General features: G+C 40.4%; 1 protein-coding gene across 8 annotated transcripts; it reads right to left on the reverse strand.

The window, feature by feature from the left end:
• Positions 1-2,518: 2,518 nt before the first annotated feature.
• max (myc associated factor X) lies at positions 2,519-19,473 on the reverse strand. 8 transcript variants are annotated; one of them, XM_085382660.1, is made up of 5 exons: positions 19,290-19,473; positions 18,970-18,996; positions 11,329-11,454; positions 5,952-6,075; positions 2,519-4,132 (listed from the first exon to the last, which is right to left on the reverse strand). In XM_085382660.1, exons 1-5 carry the CDS (start codon positions 19,323-19,325, stop codon positions 3,945-3,947), a joined length of 501 nt encoding a protein of 166 aa, XP_085238786.1. In that variant the 5' UTR covers positions 19,326-19,473; the 3' UTR covers positions 2,519-3,944. The 8 variants fall into 8 exon arrangements, with proteins under 8 accessions (XP_085238786.1, XP_085238785.1, XP_085238789.1 ...); XM_085382659.1 differs by having other exon boundaries at positions 5,952-6,090; XM_085382663.1 differs by having other exon boundaries at positions 11,347-11,454; positions 19,290-19,470.
• Positions 19,474-20,732: the final 1,259 nt, after the last annotated feature.

Here is a 20,732-nt window from a genome sequence, read left to right on the forward strand (position 1 = left end):
CCAGTGCTGAATTTTGCCCCAAATAAAGGTCAACGGTTTTGCAAGGGCAGCCTCACATTCAGTTGAATATGTTTTATTTTTATTTTTTTTGCTTGCATTGTCTGTTTTCATTCTCTGAAATAAAGGTGGAACTTTATAAGGTTTCAGTAGGTTAATAAAACTTGTTAGAGCTTTTCTCATGATGGTGTTAGGGTGCTGAGGGGGTCGGTCAGGTGTTTTTTCTGAGTTTGTATGTTATACACGTATTATATTCACTGGCCAGTTCATTAGGTACACCAGTTCCACTGCATTTGTAAAGCAACCAACAATAGGGCAGCAACTTGGTGTATTTACACACACAGGCATGGTCAAAACAACCTCCTGAAATTCAAACTGTGCTTTTTTTTTATGCCACATACTATTCTGTCTATCCCTTTGTGACCACACTTGTATGGTGTATCTACTGTGTCACACATCCGAAATCATCCCGAACTGGTTTCGTGAATGTAACGGGTTCACTGTACTCAAATGGCGTCCGCAGAGCTCAATCCAGCAGAGCACCTTTGGGATGTGTTTGAACAAGCGATTTGCATCGTAGATGTGCGGCCAACCAATGTGCAGCACCTGTTTGATGCTATCATGTCAATATGGGCAAGAGTCACATGTTAGATGTTTCCACCAACTTGTTAGAGGAGGATCTAACTTGGTACTAGTGTACTTAACAAAGTGGCTGGCGAGTGTATAATCGCACTCTGTGTAATTTCCCTTTAACTTGAAGCTCAGCAAAACAGGATTAAAATTAAATTAAAAGGTAGCAAACTGTGTCGAGTCCATGATTACAGGACAAATGGGGACAAAGTACTAAGACAGCTACTTAACTCTTTCCCCCATAAAGATCACATTTTATGACCTCCTTTGTACCCTTAATGATGACTTGACACCTCAGTGTGTAACAATAAAGATGCGGTTTGATGACCATTAGGATATTTTCCAGGTTTTCAGATGACAGCTAGATGATGCAGACCCAGTCATTTTGTCCTATAAGCAGGCCTGAAGTATGAAAGACGCTCAGTTCAGGGAAGAGCATCAAGGGTTACTGCTAGTAGGCTTTCAAAAGGGTAAAGCGTTATTGTAGATCTTAAAAGGTTTACGTTTGAGGTCATTTTAGACTTTACAAAAGACAGAATAAATCTATACAAAATCCGATTTAGTTTTTCTCATCTCAGTAGTTGCACCCTCCTATTTTAGAAACTGGAGCTTTTGGACATTTGCCAAATGATTTATTGCATCAGCTTTATAAAGGCAGCGTGTCTAGGCTCATTCCATGCAAACATGTTATTTACAGTAATGGGAATGGCAGTTACAGGTGGATACTGGGGAAGGGAGACTCGGCGCTTGAATAGGTCATCAAATTGGTACATGTGTGCAACTCAGGGCAAAGAACATGACATATTAAAGCAATTAAAATATTTCCGATGCTTGTAGACTTTTCTAAAATCCAGAGAGTGGTTAAACCGGAGAGCAGGAAACACACACAAAAGTATCCTCTAAATAAGAAGGGAATGACCGTGAACAGACAAGAGTCGGCTGGGGTTGGCCGCTGCTCAGCCACCTGGTTAAAAAACGACTCTCGTGTAAAAATGGGAAATTATAACACATCAGGTAGACAAACAAAACCAGAAAAACCTGACTTCACTACACCTGCACAATAAATCAGTTAAATTCAGTTTGAGTCTTTAATGTTCCCACGTACAGCTTCGTTAAGCCGCCGCCACACATTTTTTCGATCACGCCATGTGGCTGCATTGTTCAGTTCGATTGCACATTTTCAGACTTCTAGAAACTGTTAACGGTGAAATGCATTTTAAAATTTGAAAAACAAAACATGGAAACCATAAGGATGATGACACAGGTCATTAATGACCAAATAAGATTTCATCTATGATGGGTATTTCCATTTCCAGTTTGGTCTTAAATTTGATTTAGAGGCATAGCTTTGGGCCAACAAGTGAATCCCAAAGAGCTGGAAATGTGCCGTATATGTGTGCAGTGAGTCCTTAAAAAATTGAGGAAATTCAACAGGTGGAGGAGGAAAGAAGTTCCAAGGCTCTTTCTTTTCAGTTGAAAATTTCAAATGTTTTTATTCTTATGGCACTGTCATGTTTAACTTAAAAAACAAAAACCTTCCAACATATTTTGGCACACAAGCCTTCATCAGGGGAGTCAGTAGATCAATTCTGGGTCCCCGTGTATGATTTATTGTAGATTTCTTTAACATTTTGTGCACATTTTTTTGAAAAGAAAAGCCTTTGAGTTTTTCGATGTTTAGTGCCTCAAATAGCAGCTAAACAGTTGACATTTAGCATTTCAGTTGATCAATCTACTGTTTGATAAGGTCTCGTCCTAAATGGTCTCATTGGAAAGGCAGCTGTCAAGAAGCCATTCTTAAAAAAAAGAAAAAAGAAATTGAGCAGAGTCCAATATTTTAGCACTTTCACACACCGAAGGAAATGCTGATCAGTGACCACAGACAGACAGCTAAAGGATAAAATAGTTTATTTTATAGTCTCATAGTAAAGGTAGGCCTCAACTTGCAAGACAATTGTTGGCAGTATGTACAACATACTTGTAATTTCCATGGAATGGAACTGGACAAAGACCTACTACACTAATAATATCCTTCTAAATAGAAATTAAATGGAAACAATATACATACACACACATTTCCTAGACACGAAAATGCTTCCTTTTTTTTTTTTTCCTTGGAGGGGGGGGGGATTCAGCAACATTGATTTTTACTGTGTAAAGCACAACACACTGACATGGACTTCTTTTGCTTCCCTGTACTGCAGGAGACGGGGGCTACTTTTTCAGATTCAAAACCTAGTTCATAACCTTGAAGAAAACTACATGTGACAAAATCAGCATCATCTCATGACTTGTGTGATCACTAAAGAAATGCATAACATACTGTTTGAACTTGAAAACATCCAATTAATGCTTTTTTGAAATATATAAAACGAGATGCCTAATGTATTCAGCCACCTAAAGTCATCCACTACTTCAAGCTAAAGGACAAAATACGATATAAGTTCAGGAATATTCTCCTTCAAAACATCAATTTCAACAGAACAGGTTTCTCTCTCTCTTTTCTTTTTTTAATCATCTTGTGTTGACAAGTGTGTGCTGCAGGAAACGTCTGCAATCCAGTGGGGCTGAGGTGGGTTATCACTTTTAACATTTGCTCCGAGCATCTTCACATTCTTTACTGGAAAAAAAAAGAAAGCTACAAATGTTTTATTCATTTTTAAAAAGGTAAATCTTTCCAAAACTTTTTTTTTTTAATCTAGGTGTGTGTGTAAATTCTAAACAAAAACAAAAAAAATACATAACATAGCAGTGCTTGAAAGAGTACACCTGGCTCATCCTTCCTCCCAAAGGGAAAAAAGATAACTTGGGGGAGGAGGAGGAGCTTTACTGAGGGTACACACACACACACAAAAGAGCCTCGAGTCCTTACATAGCCAAGCTGCCTCTTTTTAGGATTTGGATTGATGTTGCTAAAGAAGGGGAGGATACCAATGATGGAGAACAAAAATCAACAGAGAAAGAGGGGTGGAGGAGGAGGGGAACCTGAAGCTCTCTAGGTGGATTGAAGCAGTTGTCTTTCACCCTGCTTACAACCTCTCTCCCGTGGGTGGAGACTGGCTGGAGAGAGACGATTGTGGCGGCTGTTGTGAGGAGATTTGATGGCGACGAGTCTCCAGTGCGAGCCCATCCAGAGATGGAGGAGAGAGGATGACGAGGGAGGCCGAGGTGGTCGTTGGCATGAAGGTAGGAGAGGTCGGTGAGCCTCGAGAGCTTTGAAGGCCGTCTCCCCTCTCGCCCTCCGCTGTGCTCTGCTGCCTCGACCGCACCTATTTTTTTTCCTTTTTTTATTTTTTCGTTTTAAGACGCTCGGCTCTCTAGCTTGCCTCCACGCGCACCTTCTTCCTGGTGGGTGGCTCTTCTGCCTCCGACTCCGAGCTGGAGTCGGAGCCGCCGTCAAAAGCCGACACGGCGCTGCCTTTGGGGTTGGTGTACAGGCTGCTGTCAGACGAGGAATAGTTGGCCTGGAGCTGAGCTGAGCCCTTCACTTTCTCCAGAGCGCGGACTGCGTGGACACAAAGGAACAGAGAACTCAAATTTACTGAAGAAACGATTGGTCTGAGGAAACACTGCTGATCATAATTCTCTGCTTTTATAAGCTGGACAGAAACCTGATTAGGATGCATTCAAAGCACTAACAGATTACTTTCAGCGCGAGATCTTGAAGTAATTAAACAGATTTCAAACAGTCAAACTTAAGAGTGAATCTGAATCCTGGGGCCAGAATCGCCCCAGCAAAGATACCAATCTGGATGGCATTAGAAATTGTGAAGGAGGGCATTTACTTTGGACTCTTACCTGCAGTTTCATGAGTTTAACAACTTCTCTTATTGGCAAATAGCTCTCCCGTGGCTATTCATACTACACCAAAGTAAAAAAAGTAGTAAATCAACTATTAAATGACAAAAAAGTTACAGCACCAATTTCTGTAGTTAAACTTCTTTAGACCGACAGAAAGGGCAGCTTCTTTGGGCCGGCCCACTCAACATTAAATTGGGTTGTTTGTCGCCCACAATGTCACATGAGCTCAATCAAACTGCTTCAAAGCCTGAAACTGGACTGTTTATTGAGCCTACAAACAAACAAACAAACAAAAAAACCCCTTAATTTTACATATATTATCTTATTTCTATCAGTTTTGCTACAGCTGGCATTTTTGTGCAATCTAATGCTTAAAAGGGGGGAAGGGAAAAAATCAGAGTGATGACGCAGGGGTCTCACAAAATTTTAGCCTCCTGAGACCATGCATCCTTATGTGGGAACACTGCACTCAGGATTTTCTGTATCCTACACTTAACTCTGCTCAATGAAGCGTATTATACTTTGTTAAAAGATGGTGACTTATTGTATTATAGTGTAAAATAAAGCAAATGCAACCATTTTCGGCTCAGTTATCAGGAGGGTTTAAGACTTTAAGAAACAAACGTGATTCATATACATATGGAAAACATCCTCATTTTGCACAAGAGTATATTAATGCACCATGTCTAAGCTACACCTTTCATTGAGTTTTGGAGGATTTTAGGTACATCAGAGAGCAGAACATGATGGTCCAAATTTGCTCAAGGTCTAAACAATGACAATATTTAGACCTTTGTCTCTCCAAAGTCTCTGAGAAAGCTTCCTGTGCTCAACAGTTAAAACCATTTTTGTCTCTTGGATTCTCCAGTAATGCTTGGTACGAAATGCACATTTGTAGGTCCTTTTGCTTTTTATGTCGAAAATCAATCTTGTTTCCATCATTCTGAGCTTTGCCAGGTTTGTCTAATCCTTCACTCTGGTTTTAGTAACCACCATCTTCGTTTACATGACTGTTATGAGCTTACTGAAGAAAGCCGATTGTAACCTGGTTACTGAGAAGCGTGGAAATATTAGCCTTAGAGCAACCTCGGCCCTGGACGTAAAAATAGACAAGCACATCTCATACATAAACTTTAGAAACATGAGGGAGAGACGTTAGAGGGGCCATTCTCTTTTAGGTGATTACATGGAGGTACAAGGAGGCATGTTATTAAACGCTCAAACATAATGATAAAATGTTGTATTTCCCCCATGTAGTTGCAGATGATCCTATAGTAAATTTAGAACAGAAAAGGGGGCAGACTTGTTCTTTTTCTAAAAAAAAAAAAAAAAAAAAAATCTGTTTATGCGTAAAGAGCAGTGTGTTCTGAAACTATTCACACACACACACTCCTTTATCGCCAAAACATTCAAACAAACATTTATTGTTCGGCCGTCCACGCTTGCACCTATCAGGTGGAAAACCTCACAGCCGACCCAAACCAGCATTAATCAGCCCGCCTCTCCCCGATAAGAAGTGTTACCTTGTTGCTCAAGCAGTGCGTTCTGCCTCTTCAGGTCGTCGATGTCCTGCTGGTGTGTGTGGTTTTTCCGCCTCATGTACTGAATGTACTCTGTGGCTTTGTCTAGGATTTGAGCTCGAGACGCCTGTTTGGTAGACTGCTGTTAGTGACACATGCAAAAATTGAAGCAATGACGCAAGTATACAGAGTCTTTATCACATTTCTAACACAGTAACTCTAACCCCTGCCATGATGCTACGCAGACTGGCCCCAGAGAGCAGCACACTGCAGACTCAAACCACTGCAGGACACTACAGGGTATCTGAGACAGCAGTGCATTTCTCTACCTAGCTTGCCTTCTTTTAACCCCCTGAAATCTGCTAGCACTTCAGTCTGACATGCATAAGCTTTGTCATACCCCTGACAAGTTACGGTCAGAGGCCTCTCCTCGATTACAGCAGACAACAAACACTGCAGCAGCAACCAGCTCAGATTACAGCTTTGCCATCATGCCTACCTGGTGTCTGTCAGCTACTTGACCTGTACAAATTATGGCTGGGTATCACTGATTTTAAAAAAAAATCATTTAAAGGCTCCAACTTACCTTCTGTTTAAGAAAAACAAGTCTAATTTAAATTAAAGTGACAGTGACAGCAAGAGGTGTCCACCATAGAGAATGTGATACAATCCCCCGTTTCTAGGGAAAAGTGAAAAGTGCCAGATGTGTATGAGTGTCAAAGAAGGTGCCGAACCAAAGTTGCCTGCAGGTTTTTCTTGTGCAAACACTCGCTAACCAGTAGCTCAGGACAACTGGAGAAAGTGCTACACTCACTGGAAATGAGAACGCTTCCCTTAGAAGTAAAAGCTGTGCTGCAGAGCTGAAGCAAACATGATTTTCATTGAATGCCAATGATCTGTTTCCTGCTTGTGACGCAACAGCTCGGAGAGTAGCTGGACCATATTTGTAGACAACTCCATCACTTCCATTCAAACAACTGCAGCAATATGCTAGCGATCAAAGCAATCACAAGGCCAAATGGTCAGGGAACAACCTAGCAACAGGTGAGTCACTGGCCGGTCTGTAGGCCTGCGTGCCTGTGTCTTTAGCAATTATTTTCCTAGCAACTGCAATCAAACCTCCAGCAACCAGTTGGGGATTATGTATCCTTCACAACAGGCAGTTACCAGGTGGTCACTAACCACTCTAAGCCCAAGGCCTTATTCAGTTGATCTTTTATTGCCACACATCCAAAATTGGCAATAAGTTAATTTCACATGGCTAGCAATGGCACGTTTACAAAACTTCAATTAAGGTCATGCGTTGCAAAGAACACGCCACTGGAAATAAATTTAAGTATATTTGGGATTTAAGCTTTATTTAACTGTCTATACTGAGGCCACTATGTAGTTTATTCGAGTTGGCATATCTGCACTGCAATTTTGCTACTCGAATAGCACTTGTGAGTGGAACTTATCTCTTCAAGTTGAGCTGCTCTCTTCCCGTCAGTTTGGCAGATAGAGGCACAAGAAGTGCTCGTCAGAAATGCACAGATGGAAACGGCACCAATCGCAGTCATTGCAATGAAATGCAGTTACCTTTGTAGGGCGATGCATGTCTGGTCACGAGGTTTCATAGGATTTTGCAGTTACAACGTACCCACAGCATAAATTTAATGCAAACATTTAAACTCTACATTACTCTTATTGATAAAGGTAAGCCAAGTAGTATGGATAAATATATGTGGACATTTTCCTCTGCCTCAGAAGGTTAACACTGCTAACTGGACCTTCACCCCATCCACAGATGTGTTGCTGCCAGAGGAGGCAAAAAATGTCCATCAGATATATCCTACAGATGATATGGATGTCCCCAACTACTAATTTCATAACCGCTTTAATGCCTTTGCAGGTTAAACACTGCGTTAAAGGGGATACGAGTTGATTTCAGCTCCTTACCCTGCAACAAAACACATTTGGGCAGAAACACAACCCAAATATCTCCAAGTCTGATGGCAGTAAAGCTGCTCTTGGGTAGCGCTTTAGCAGCTCTACTGCTGAATTACAGCTCACCCCAAGAAACTCAGAAGGCTTTAAACCTTACTTCAACTCAAAGGCAGAAGCGGACTGACATTTAAGGAACAGACGTGTTTCTTCTTTCCCAAAAAGCAGTTAATCAATGGAAAATTAGAATTTAGACTGAGGATCAAGTCTAACAGTCAGGAAACAATAAGTGTGGCACCACCAGCCTTCCTTCCTTCTAGATTATAGGCTCAACATGCTTGCACTGAATGCACTTTCCAACGCTCAACTATTTAACACGTCCACATATTCTAAAGCAGCCAACATACTAGTGTTCATTATCTTGATCAAAACACTGCTTGAAAGAATTTTCCAAGATGCAATCTATCACATTTTTTTACTCTGCTTGTTTACGACATACATTACGGCCATTAGTGCAGGGGAAGGGGAGCTGTTGGGTAAGAAAAAACCAAACACTACTCAAGCCAAAATACCAACAAAAAACAGAAAAAAGATCAGAATTACAGTCAAACCACTGCAATCTTCTGTTTAACACTAGAAGGCCAGAACCACTAGGAACGTGAAAAAGATGCTCAATCATTAAAAAGGTTTGTTTATTTTGTAATTCGTCCCATATTTAAAGAGTTAAGCCTTCTGGTTAATCTGCCTGTTTATGATCAGCACATTGGTGCAAGTGATATGCCATAAACCAGCGGTCCCCGACTTTTGCGCCACGGACCAGCCTTTAAGGTGTCGCGTATAAATACAACAAAATAAAACTAGTACCGGTACCGAAAAAAAAAAGATTTATTCATAACACACGTGAAAAGACTCAGGAAAACCGAGTTAACGATAAAAACGATAACAAAATAACGCTGAAAACCGATAAAAACCTTGAAAACCATACATTTCACACCTGAGCCTCAACTCTCGCGGCCCGGTACCAAATGACACACGGACCGGTACCGGTCCGAGGCCCGGGGACCGCTGCCATAAACAGCCTCATAACCATTTATGCTAGTGTGGCTCGATCAGCCACACTCATCTCAAAGAAGGTTCACAACTCCCAATCCGTAACTGAACAGGGGAAGTCCATATTCCTATTTTTTACGTTAATGCAAGTTTAAGGTCTAAAAATTGGCAAAATGTTTATTATTGGGAACTGTGACCAAAGACTGTGAACCTGCCCAAACCACAACAGACTGCCACTTGGTAATCTTTGAAACACAGACTCAGAAGCACAAAAGTACACTGATTTGATACCCAGCCATAACTTGTTTTGTTGTTTTACAGTGGGGCAAAAAAGTATTTAGTCAGCCACCGATTGTGCACGTTCCCCCACTTAAAATGATGACAGAGGTCAGTAATTTGCACCAGAGGTACACTTCAACTGTGAGAGACAGAATGTGAAAAAAAAAATCCATGAATCCACATGGTAGGATTTGTAAAGAATTTATTCGTAAATTAGGGTGGAAAATAAGTATTTGGTCACCTCAAACAAGGAAAATCTCTGGCTCCCACAGACCTGTAACGTCTTCTGTAAGAAGCTTTTCTGTCCCCCACTCGTTACCTGTATGAATGGCACCTGTTTGAACTCATCATCTGTATAAAAGACACCTGTCCACAGCCTCAAACAGTCAGACTCCAAACTCCGCCATGGCCAAGACCAAAGAGCTTTCGAAGGACACCAGGAAAAGTATTGTAGACCTGCACCAGACTGGGAAGAGTGAATCTACAATAGGCAAGCAGCTTGGTGTGAAAAAATCAACTGTGGGAGCAATCATCAGAAAATGGAAGACATACAAGACCACTGATAATCTCCCTCGATCTGGGGCTCCACGCAAGATCTCATCCCGTGGGGTCAAAATGATCATGAGAACGGTGAGTAAAGATCCCAGGACCACACGGGGGGACCTGGTGAATGACCTGCAGAGAGCTGGGACCAAAGTAACAAAGGTCACCATCAGTAACACACTACAACGGCAGGGAATCAAATCCCGCAGTGCCAGACGTGTTCCGCTGCTGAAGCCAGTGCATGTCCAGGCCCGTCTGAAGTTTGCCAGAGAGCACATGGATGATACAGCAGAGGATTGGGAGAATGTCATGTGGTCAGATGAAACCAAAGTAGAACTTTTTGGTAAACTCAACTCGTCCTGTTTGGAGGAAGAAGAATACTGAGTTGCATCCCAAGAACACCATACCTACTGTGAAGCATGGGGGTGGAAACATCATGCTATGGGGCTGTTTTTCTGCCAAGGGGACAGGACGACTGATCCGTGTTAAGGACAGAATGAATGGGGCCATGTATCGTGAGATTTTGAGCCAAAACCTCCTTCCATCAGTGAGAACTTTGAAGATGAAACGAGGCTGGGTCTTCCAACATGACAATGATCCAAAACACACCGCCCGGGCAACAAAGGAGTGGCTCCGTAAGAAGCATTTGAAAGTCCTGGAGTGGCCTAGCCAGTCTCCAGACCTCAACCCCATAGAAAATCTGTGGCGGGAGTTGAAAGTCCGTGGTGCTCGGCGACAGCCCCAAAACATCACTGCTCTCGAGAAGATCTGCATGGAGGAATGGGCCAAAATACCAGCTACTGTGTGTGCAAACCTGGTAAAGACCTATAGTAAACGTTTGACCTCTGTTATTGCCAACAAAGGTTATGTTACAAAGTATTGAGTTGTATTTTTGTTATTGACCAAATACTTATTTTCCACCCTGATTTACGAATAAATTCTTTACAAATCCTACCATGTGGATTCATGGATTTTTTTTTCACATTCTGTCTCTCACAGTTGAAGTGTACCTCTGGTGCAAATTACTGACCTCTGTCATCATTTTAGGTGGGGGAACTTGCACAATCGGTGGCTGACTAAATACTTTTTTGCCCCACTGTAATCGATAGCTAAACAGCGATGTCCATGTGGTGATTCGGACTGAGATAACTATAGCCGAGCGTCTTATCAAGCCATTTTGCACTGTGTGTTTCCTGAACTGAAATAAAACCCTTGTGCAGCCAGTTGCTGAACCCACTCTAAAAATTCTCTACGTCAATGATGTCAAAACAGGAAGAGAGCAACAAAATGTCCTCATAATAACTTCCCAATGCTGCTCCAAGTACTTAGACTGCATCACTGCCTTCCTGTTGCCAGTCTGCACCCTTCTACCATTTACCCTCCACTAATCAGCTGCCCAATCAATGCCCTCCACATGAAGCAACAAAACATCTGCATCTCTGAACATCTACATGCTGTTTTCTAAACATCATAAACAGTAAAATTCACATTTTAGCATAGACATGACACAATAACAATTCATTCAAATTCAAATATTTTTCATACATGAGTGTGTAGTTGGCATTTGTGTGGTAGGCAGACTTACAGGCTGAGTGTTACCAACCTTTTCTCCCTGCAGGGAGGGTACCGAGTCTCGGAGGCTGTGAAAGCTGTCTTTGATGTGGTCCCTACGCTTGCGCTCCAGCGCATTGTGGTGTGCCCGTTTGTCTGCCTGCAATGACAAGAGTCACAGGGCCTTAAGCCAGGCAGCAGAGCAGCGTGGGTAGAGGGACAGCGGGTGTCCAGCCGTCCCAGTCAAACGTTCACAAGCCGCTCTGCTGCCAAGTCGCACTCTGCAGTAAAACACTGCTTTGTGCTTTTAATTCAGTGCAGCCATCATTATTATTAACCAACCATTACAGAGGAGGAGGACTCATTTAAGATGTAGTTAATATCCCCAGTAAGGCATCAAAATTAGTTTGTCTTCAATCTATAATAAAACACTGAGAATGATAGTCACACATTTTTAAGGCCATCTTTAAACTGCTCAACAGCCTCAACCTGTAAAAATTCATTTTACTATTAAAGATGTAAATCCTTTCCTTTTCACCAACTTCAAAATTTGTGAAACATAACCCTCCTTTCTTCTTTTTTAATATCAACACACTTATCTTGTCATTTTAAAGAAATTCATATTAAAACAGGGACTGCAGTTCACTGAAACTCATGCAAATATTATCGCTCTGTAATCCACAAGATAAAAGGTTTAACCTCACAGTCCTCAACGGATTTCAATATCAGCAGCCGATATGACAGATTCTACATAGAAGGCCAGATCTTAGTGTAGACCGTCATTACTCTGATATTTTACCCAAATTTAAATATGACCAAAGGTGAGAAAACTTTTCTTTTTAACTAAACATAAGGAAGATATAACATATTTAAACACAAAATGCTTAAATTTATTAGACCAATAGTCATAAAAACAATCAAGCTAATATTTTAGAAATAGTCCAAAACTTGTTTAAATCTAAAAAATTATATTGGTATTTATTAGAAAAACTGCATTTGTGTTTTTTAATACCTGCATTTATGCCGGCACACTGTACTCATCTGAGAAGTCCGAATTTAAGAACATCAGTCAACCATAGAAATCTAAATAAATAACTTTAAATTTTGCAAATTAAAGAGCATAAAGTGCATATTGGTGGATTAACAATCACAGAAACGTGAAAAATTATTTTGGTCATCACCAATAGTGTTAATCTAGTGTGACATAAACCTTACATTGGATAGTGGTCTAATAAATTTGCCAAGCACTGTAGATGCATTATTACATCTTAACATGCTAACAATGAAATGCTACTTCCAGCTCCCTCTTCATTTGCTGCAAAACTCTATTGTCTAAAATAGACCAAAATACGGAGAAATCGCTAAATTTGAACATGAAAACTAGTCACTGCAAACATGATGACAAATAATAGTGTCAGCTAACTCCCTGATGAGAAAGTAAACAGTTCAGCAGTCATGAACAGAGGTTGTTTTGCTCTCCAACCTTTATGGGGTTCGGCTTTTCACCGTAAATTTGAGGTTAATTTTAGGCTGTTGTATGAACTAAAATACAACATTTTTCATGTCTTTTGTCAAATCAAATAACTAGCTTAACTATAACAACCCAACACTATTAACAAACACCAACTAAAAACAGGCACATAACTAGCTGTTAATTCAAAACCACACATCTGAACTCCAATTATTAAACTCGAGGCATAAAACAGCTGCCATTAGCACATGACCAGAGCACTGATCAGCATGTAGTTCGGCCTGTTTTTAGGCCAAACAATTACAGCCTCCAATCAAATCTGACTCCTGACTAATCCATGCTGTCACCAGGCTGAGCCCAACTCCCAATAAGAGCCTCCAAAATCATCTGTACATCCACCATCACACAGCTTCAGCAAAGCACGAGATGTGACTAAAATATTAGCAATGAAAACAGAACAATATTTGTGGTCACGCCACAGTTTCAGGCAAAGAGAAGAGGAGACAGAAGTCAGGTGACCTTGTGTCATCTGACTCATTTTGTCCATGGATTACAACAAAAGCCAAAGTGGCCACGAGTGAGATGAAGAGCAGGTTAAGACAAGCCTTTCGCTGTGATCTCGGTGGGCGTAAAGCGTGACTCAAGTAATACTTTAAGCAAGTAAACATCCTGCTGAAGGTCTTAGCAAGAAGATAAATGCTGCAGAGCATGAACACATCCTAGACACCCTGAGTGTCACTGAAACTGAAACTTTAATTTAAAAAAAAAAAAAAACCCAAACAAAACCCCACATATATACCCTTAAAGCTACCCACAATGCATATCATGTGACTCAGTGGCAGCTGCTCCTACAGTGTGTTGCATAAAACAGAGACCAACCAGAAAGGAGAAAAAACCACCAGGACCATGTGCCTCATTGTGCCAAGCACTCCCTCCATTAATCCTTGCATGAACAAACATGACTGCTATTGATGGCATGTGCAATTACCAGTCTGGTGGCTGTATCTATGGATGCTTCAGCGACGAGACAATAGATACAGAAAGTGCACGTGGTTGACTTTCTTGTTCAACGACAATGAGGGGAAGACTATTATGTTCAGTATATTAACAGGAGTAAAGCCCAGAGTATGTTAGCATTCATTTATTATAGAATTCCTGCTTGTTAAAAGCAAGTGGTGACTTACAGACAAGCTATTTAAAACACTGGAACTGCTTTAAATACAGTTACCAATCAACGCTGGCCATTAGGTTTACTTTCCCTTTTGTAAATGTACAGTTTATTTGGCTAAACTCAGAGCTGGACGATAAAAATGACAAAAGAAATGCCCATGAATAAAGTTTTGCTCAATATAAATATAAGATATGGTCACCATAAAGCTGACAAACCTTATTCCAGCATGTTTTGACAGATAAGACAAAAGACCAATGATAATGAGAACACAGAGCCACGTCAGCATAGGCTGACATAGGAGGTGTAGCCAGTAGCACCACATATGCTAGTGTTTGGGCTGCAGCAGTACAAGTGAGTGTGATTGAGATAAAACAAAATAAAAAGTTTAACGACGACTCGCGGCACAAGACTCAAGCTACGAGAACTTTGCTGAATGGAACTGTCCGATAACAAGACACGATGCCAGTAAGCACAGTCGATAATGTTGAATTAAAGGAACTGACCATTAACATTTCTCGTACTTTCAAAGCTGTACATGGACTGTAGAGCGACGGCTGGACAGCTGTGTCATTCTTCGCCACCACACTGGCTTTGTGGTCAAGTTGCACATCTGATCCATATGAGCGTCACTGCCCACTTTGTTGAGACGGCACTTTGCTTCTTATTCGAAAAAGAAAGTGTACTTTACTGATCCCCGTGGGGAAATTCCTCTCTGCATTTAACCCATTCACTCAGTGAAGCAGTGGGCAGCCATTGGGCGCCCGGGGAGCAGTGTGTAGGGACGGTACCTTGCTCAGGGGTACCTCAGGGTAGCTGTTCAGGGGAATACAACCCGTTCCTCTGCTTCAGGGAACAGACGTTATAGACATAACTGTTCGCTTGTGCCTTGGAGCACAAGTGGCCCTAAACTATCTGAATGTTCTCCTTTGCCTGCATTTGAAAGGTTCTTGAATTTGTACAGACAGTCTGAATCTATATTAAAAAAAATATATATATCATTTTTTTTAATATCGGATTAATATCTAGGTTATACTTATTTGGAACAGACCAAAGATTTCAGTTTTCCATTTGTGTTTGTGTTCTTGGTTGTATATCTTGGTATGAAAAAGAACCTCTAAGCTTGACCGAAATTGTGAGTCCATTTACAGCACGATTTATATTTCAGACTGATAAGAAAGAAATTATTGTTTTATGACTTTCTTTCCCATATCAGCCAGCCCTAGTTAAACCTCACAATAAACTCCAATCCAATAATTCCATAAAGCTGCTTTTGTTTCCTCATTTCTTTCCATTCGTTTAAAATTAGCAAAAATAAGCTTCACAGGCGGATTTTGACAGGCCTTTCACGCTTCTTCAAAGTCTTCGTTCACTATTAAGTGCTGATTTGAACAAAGTTCCACCACAGATATATATTTTAGTGCCTTTAAGTTACTCTTTGGCAATGTAAGTCGCACTCTCAAGAGGATGTTGAATATTTACAAAAACCATCAGAATTTGAATTTATAATAAATGTTTTAAAAGCATATAAATGTTAAATGTTCATGCAAAGTTTCATTGCACCAGTTAAAGAGGAGACAGGGTACATAAAGACATTTAAAACCACTGCAGTTTAAAACAGTTTCAAGGTCTGCAGTAGTGACTTATAAGTATAAAATGTAAGTACTTTTTTTTAAGGGAAAAGTGGTTCTGTTCGGACAGTAAATATCACATTAGTAAAGATAAGGTTAGTCATTTCATGAAAAATTTGATTTATTTAATACCACCCACCTCATGACCTCAGAGGTAAATGATTTTTAGTGGTACACCAACTTCAGTCTGTTTAATTGAGGCAAGATTTTACCTTCATCCTATGAATATTTTATATAATTTAATATTTTTACAAGCCCGAAAGCAAAAAAACAAAACAACTGTATCTGAGAAGGTCTAGAGGAAACGCAGTTATTTAGATTTATATGAAATGACCCAGCTGTCTGCACTATACATGCTCTAACCTACATAATTATAATTTATATTGAACACTAATCTAATAACGATTAGCGGTTAATATGAAACTGCTTTTTTACATTACAAAATTTTATTAATCTGAGTACCAGTGAGGGTACTTTTTACTACTGTTAAATGTGTCTTTGGGAAAAGAAAACATCTCAAATTCTGTTTGTTCTTGTTGTTTCTTTTGAAGGCAAAAAAAAGAGTGAAAATAAGCTGACAGAAAACCTTGTTTTGGGAAAATTAAACAATATAATTGCCCCCAAATATCAAGATGTGACCCCATAGTACCGAAAGAAAAATAAGGAATCATGCCTCTTTCTGAGAGCAGATTAAAGGACAGACACCACACCCTTTACATAAAATAGCCACAAGATCTCCACGTATGTACTGTCACGTAACCTGACATACCTTTCAACAAGTCTGTTCCTTCAGAGAGCCAGGACTGCAGCAATGTTTTCTTTATTTCTGACTTGTGTAGGAAATTTTAATTCCAAGTGAATCCACTTTAAAGGTTACATCATGCACATAATTACATTTAACTAGGTCGCCAACACTAAACAGCTGCTATAAACACAGCAGTATCTGCATCGTCAAGCTACCTTGTTGAGCACATCAGGCTCCACAAAAAGCAGGTGTCCTATTACCTGCTTGCAACCATTATCACTTCACTGTAAAGCTGATACGTTCTGCTGGCGGCCTACGCCAGCTGAGCTTCTCCTCCGTTCTATTCATACCTGATCATGAGACATTACATAACACCACCAGGTGCCTAGCTGCTGCTTCCTGGCCATTCCTTGACCAACTCACCTTCCCCGCACGAAAGCCTACGCTGCTGTCAAAACTTTTTCCACCAGTAACCATGGAAACGCCACTAAAACAGATTCGCCAGCAAGTGAAGCAAAGTTGACGATTTAAAAAAAATGTCCTCTTTAGGACATATTTAAGATCTTACAATGACTGGTTTCACTGTTCATTAGTTTATACATTTCTGTTCTTGGAGCTACAAAACAAATCATATTTTGCCCCTCGTACATTTTCTAACCATTACACACTGCATACCATACATACATTAAGTGCTTAGCAGCCCCTTTGCTCCATGACTAGACAGCGTTCAGTCTCTTATCTCACCTTCCAAGACATATCTACAGACAACAGGCCCACTTTCCACATCACTATTCAAGTTTTGAGAACTATTCAATGTCTGCCACACCAAAACCATCATTACATTTTATTCCTATCTCTGTTTGCACAGCTAAAGTGGTGAATTTAGCTTTTTGGAAACAGAAATTGCAATCTGGGAAGTGCAATCCTGAGAAAATACGAGCCACAATCTAATTAAAAAATAAATAAATAACTGAGAGCATCTGAACAAGCTGACAAAAGTATTCTTGGTGGTAAATTTACTTGTCTGTAGATAATTAAACCACGAAGAGACACCATTCTGTTCTATTACTGCTGTTTGGCAAAACAAGAAGGAGGAAACTTCTTTTTATCCTTTATAAAATAATGATATTTCTCCACGCATCTGTGAGCACATCTGCCAATGTTGCAACATTTTTTTATACACTTGAGACCACTTTTTTTTTAAGCCATCTGACAAACATCCAAAATTACGACTAAGGTAACACTTCAATAATTGTGCAAAGCACTGGTGATTTTTTTCTAAAAGCAACTTGCCAGGTTTTGCTCTAAAGCTAGCTTTTCTCTAACTGTCTGAAGCAGTAAGTCGGGGTTTTCCTGCAAATAAAATTAACTGTGTTAAATATATTTACTCTTTTTTTTTTTAATGGGGTTTAATCTAGTTTAAATTCACCCCCCAGAAACAGAAAAATGCATAAACTTCTTGTAAGTAAGGCAACCATAAGCAGACCAATGGGACTTGCTTGCATAATCAACCCCGAAAGGCCCATTTTAAGCAAGAAGAAAAATGCTCCTACTGTTCAGCAGAAAACGAAATATTTTCGGTATGCATGTATAAACTAGACAACACAAGCAGAACATTAAAGTCAGTATTGATCAAAAAATAAAGAGAGAATTGCCTCAGGTCTGTTGGGGGGGAACCAGCAAAAAGGCTATTTTCTAATCTTTATATCACTTCATGTTAACATGTTAACACTAATATTTCCTAAACAGCTCTTCCGCATTTTAATTCTAGTTATTTGACAGGCGGGGAAACATGGTGTTTTTGTGTGCACCAACCAAATCGTGCAGGGTGTTTTTTCCCCCCTAGCTTGTATGCATGCAGCTATACGTCATTCATTTAGGCTGCCAGCCTTTTCGCTGCCTGTAGAGAGAAGATGGCTCTAATCACCGTCTGCAATACAGGAAAACATCCCGCTGCACCCTTTCCTGACACCAAGCCCTGTCCGAGGAGATGCAGCAGCCTCTCTACCCGTTACGCCCCCCTCTGCATCTGCATCATGGATGCAGAACAAAATGTAAACGCGCTCTCTTTACTAAGATGACCTACATGTATGATATGCAAACCTGATTGTGAGCGGAATCCCCGCGGAGGGGAGCAAAAAAGCCTGGGGTGGAAGAGGGGGGGAGACGACTCAGGCCACTAACCTGCTGCTACGGAGCACAGAAGGCTTTGTGTTAACCGGAAAAAAACAACAAACACGCGCACACACACAAAAAAAGCCTCTGTAGGGATAAAGCTTTGGTCTAAATATAGATTTCGTGTTACAGTCTCCCTATGGTCGGGTATACACAGGATGGGGGATACCCTGCAATACACTGAAGCCGAGGATTATCGCTTCACTTGCAGAGATGCATGAACAACTACACGCAAAGCAAAAAATACCGTCCACACACACATATATAAATAAATTTAAAACATACACGTGTTATCATCGAGATAACCGCACTATCACATTCTCTCTCATGACTAGCCCCCACCACCCAAATAGTGCAATCTGACTAATACACCATAATAAATAAATAAAAATTAAATAAGCAAAGTGGTGATGAATAAGTTAACTTAGCAATAATCAGAGACACATTTTTTTGTGTCGACAGTGGACAAATCCAGCATTACGCACCACAGAGTGATATCTCGGTGATTCTTCCTGCAAAGAAACAGAACAAAAAGTACAATTGTAGCCACAATTCTTCGTAAAGCTCCACAATCTCACTGTTTTCGCTGAAGAAAAGTAAGATAATTAATCAGGTCAACAATGAGCTGATGCAAGAAAGCCTACTGTTTCTTATCATTTAGCTGGAATCCCGATAAAATTACTCAGAAGATCAGAGCTAGCCAGCTTACTGCCAGCTAGCGCTTAGCCGACGAGCTAGTTGAGCTAAAACAAATTTCCAGCTGGCGGAATAACATCCTTAAAAAGCAAAAAGCAGCCATACTTACGTCACTATCGACTTCGATGTCATCGTTATCACTCATTCTTCGATTAAATAGGCTAGTTTAAACGGACGGGTGGCTAAAAAAACAACATGAATCAGCTTAGCACCGAGCGGCGCTCCTATACACGGACAGCTAACAGCTCACGTTCTGTTTGGACGGAGCCGAGGTGGACTCTACGGGCTCCACGTGACTGCACTCCACACACGCAGCTGCCACACCGCTGCACACATGCGCAGAAGCAAGAGGGCTTTTGGGAAGTGTAGTCGATAGGATTGTTTTTCTTAATTTCTCAGATGCAAATTAATATTTGTGGAGCATTTTACTACAGGTAGTATTTATAAAATATATAATTTCCCCTGGATGAGTCAAGAAAGCATTATACAGAAAGTCTGAATACCGTTGTAAATGTAAGCAGTTGTTATTTCTAAACTACAATATCCAGGAGGGATTTCGCTTGTATACTACGTCACAGCGTCTTTATTTTTCTGATTTGCATTCTGGGAATTGTGGTTGGAGTCGTATTTGTATGCCAGAAGAGCTAAACGGGCCATGGCTGAGACACGTGGATTTTAAGAACATACTGAAGAAACATAAACTCTCACATGCTCAGGCCCAGCTACAGCAGCCTACAAATATACACCAATCAGGCGATTCATTCCTAGTATGCCTCTCCTTCTTTTCTGTTTTTCTTTTTATTTCTTTTCATCTTGTTTGTGTTTTATGTGATTCGTTTTCTTTTTAGGGATCAAGAGTATGAAATTAAGATTGACTGAGTCCTGTCCAAAAACTATAACTTGTGTTGTTTTCTTAGTTTTTTTAAAAAAAATGATAAAAACAATAAAATATCCTTGGGTTATTATTTGGGATACACAAAATAATGTTAATGATTCAATTGATAAACTAAAATTTAAGAAAACAAACAAACAGACCTTTCTGTAATGCCAGTGGAATAAATGCAAATAGGAGCTGGTCTCTGCACAAATAATAGCAAGAGTAAGAGCAATAATCTGCTCTGGGGCTTCCTTTTTTCACTAAATTGTGCTGTAGATAAGGAGCTTACACTGTGGATTATTCTGCACTGCAACAGTGAATCAGTAATTGTTTTTTTTTATGGCTGGGAGAAGCCTCCTCCATTCCCCCACCAGCAGGTCAAGAGACCACATCAGCTGCAGGCAACATCCTGTTTGCTTTCCCTGCTGCTTTACACCTGCACTGACCTTCATCCTTCTGTCAAGCCAGTCTAGATCATCTGCCTCTTCTATTTCTTGTATACTCCGCCAGTTTTGGGCCCCATCTACAATTTTCTTGAATCTTATTGTATGTCCTGCAGCAGGATGGCCCAACAGGGTCACCTAGAAATATGGTCAGTAACAGCATACCTGTTTTTAATAGAAGACAACACAATAAGGCCAGGCTTTAATAATGCATCTGCTGCAGTGAAGCCTC

This window comes from Rhamphochromis longiceps, linkage group LG15, assembly GCF_057381845.1.
Source record: "Rhamphochromis longiceps isolate RC_006_pf linkage group LG15, R_longiceps_female_GT1.1, whole genome shotgun sequence".
NCBI lineage: Eukaryota > Metazoa > Chordata > Actinopteri > Cichliformes > Cichlidae > Rhamphochromis > Rhamphochromis longiceps.

Excerpts from the sequence above, each read along its gene's own strand:
- max (XM_085382659.1), bottom strand. The coding sequence starts at position 19,325 with ATGAGTGATAACGATGACATCGAAGTCGATAGTGAC. Across the intron at positions 11,455-18,969 it reads CACCGAGATATCACTCTGTG|GCAGACAAACGGGCACACCA; the intron begins GTGCGTAATGCT and ends TTGTCATTGCAG. Across the intron at positions 4,133-5,951 it reads CGCACTGCTTGAGCAACAAG|TCCGCGCTCTGGAGAAAGTG; the intron begins GTAACACTTCTT and ends GTGTCCACGCAG.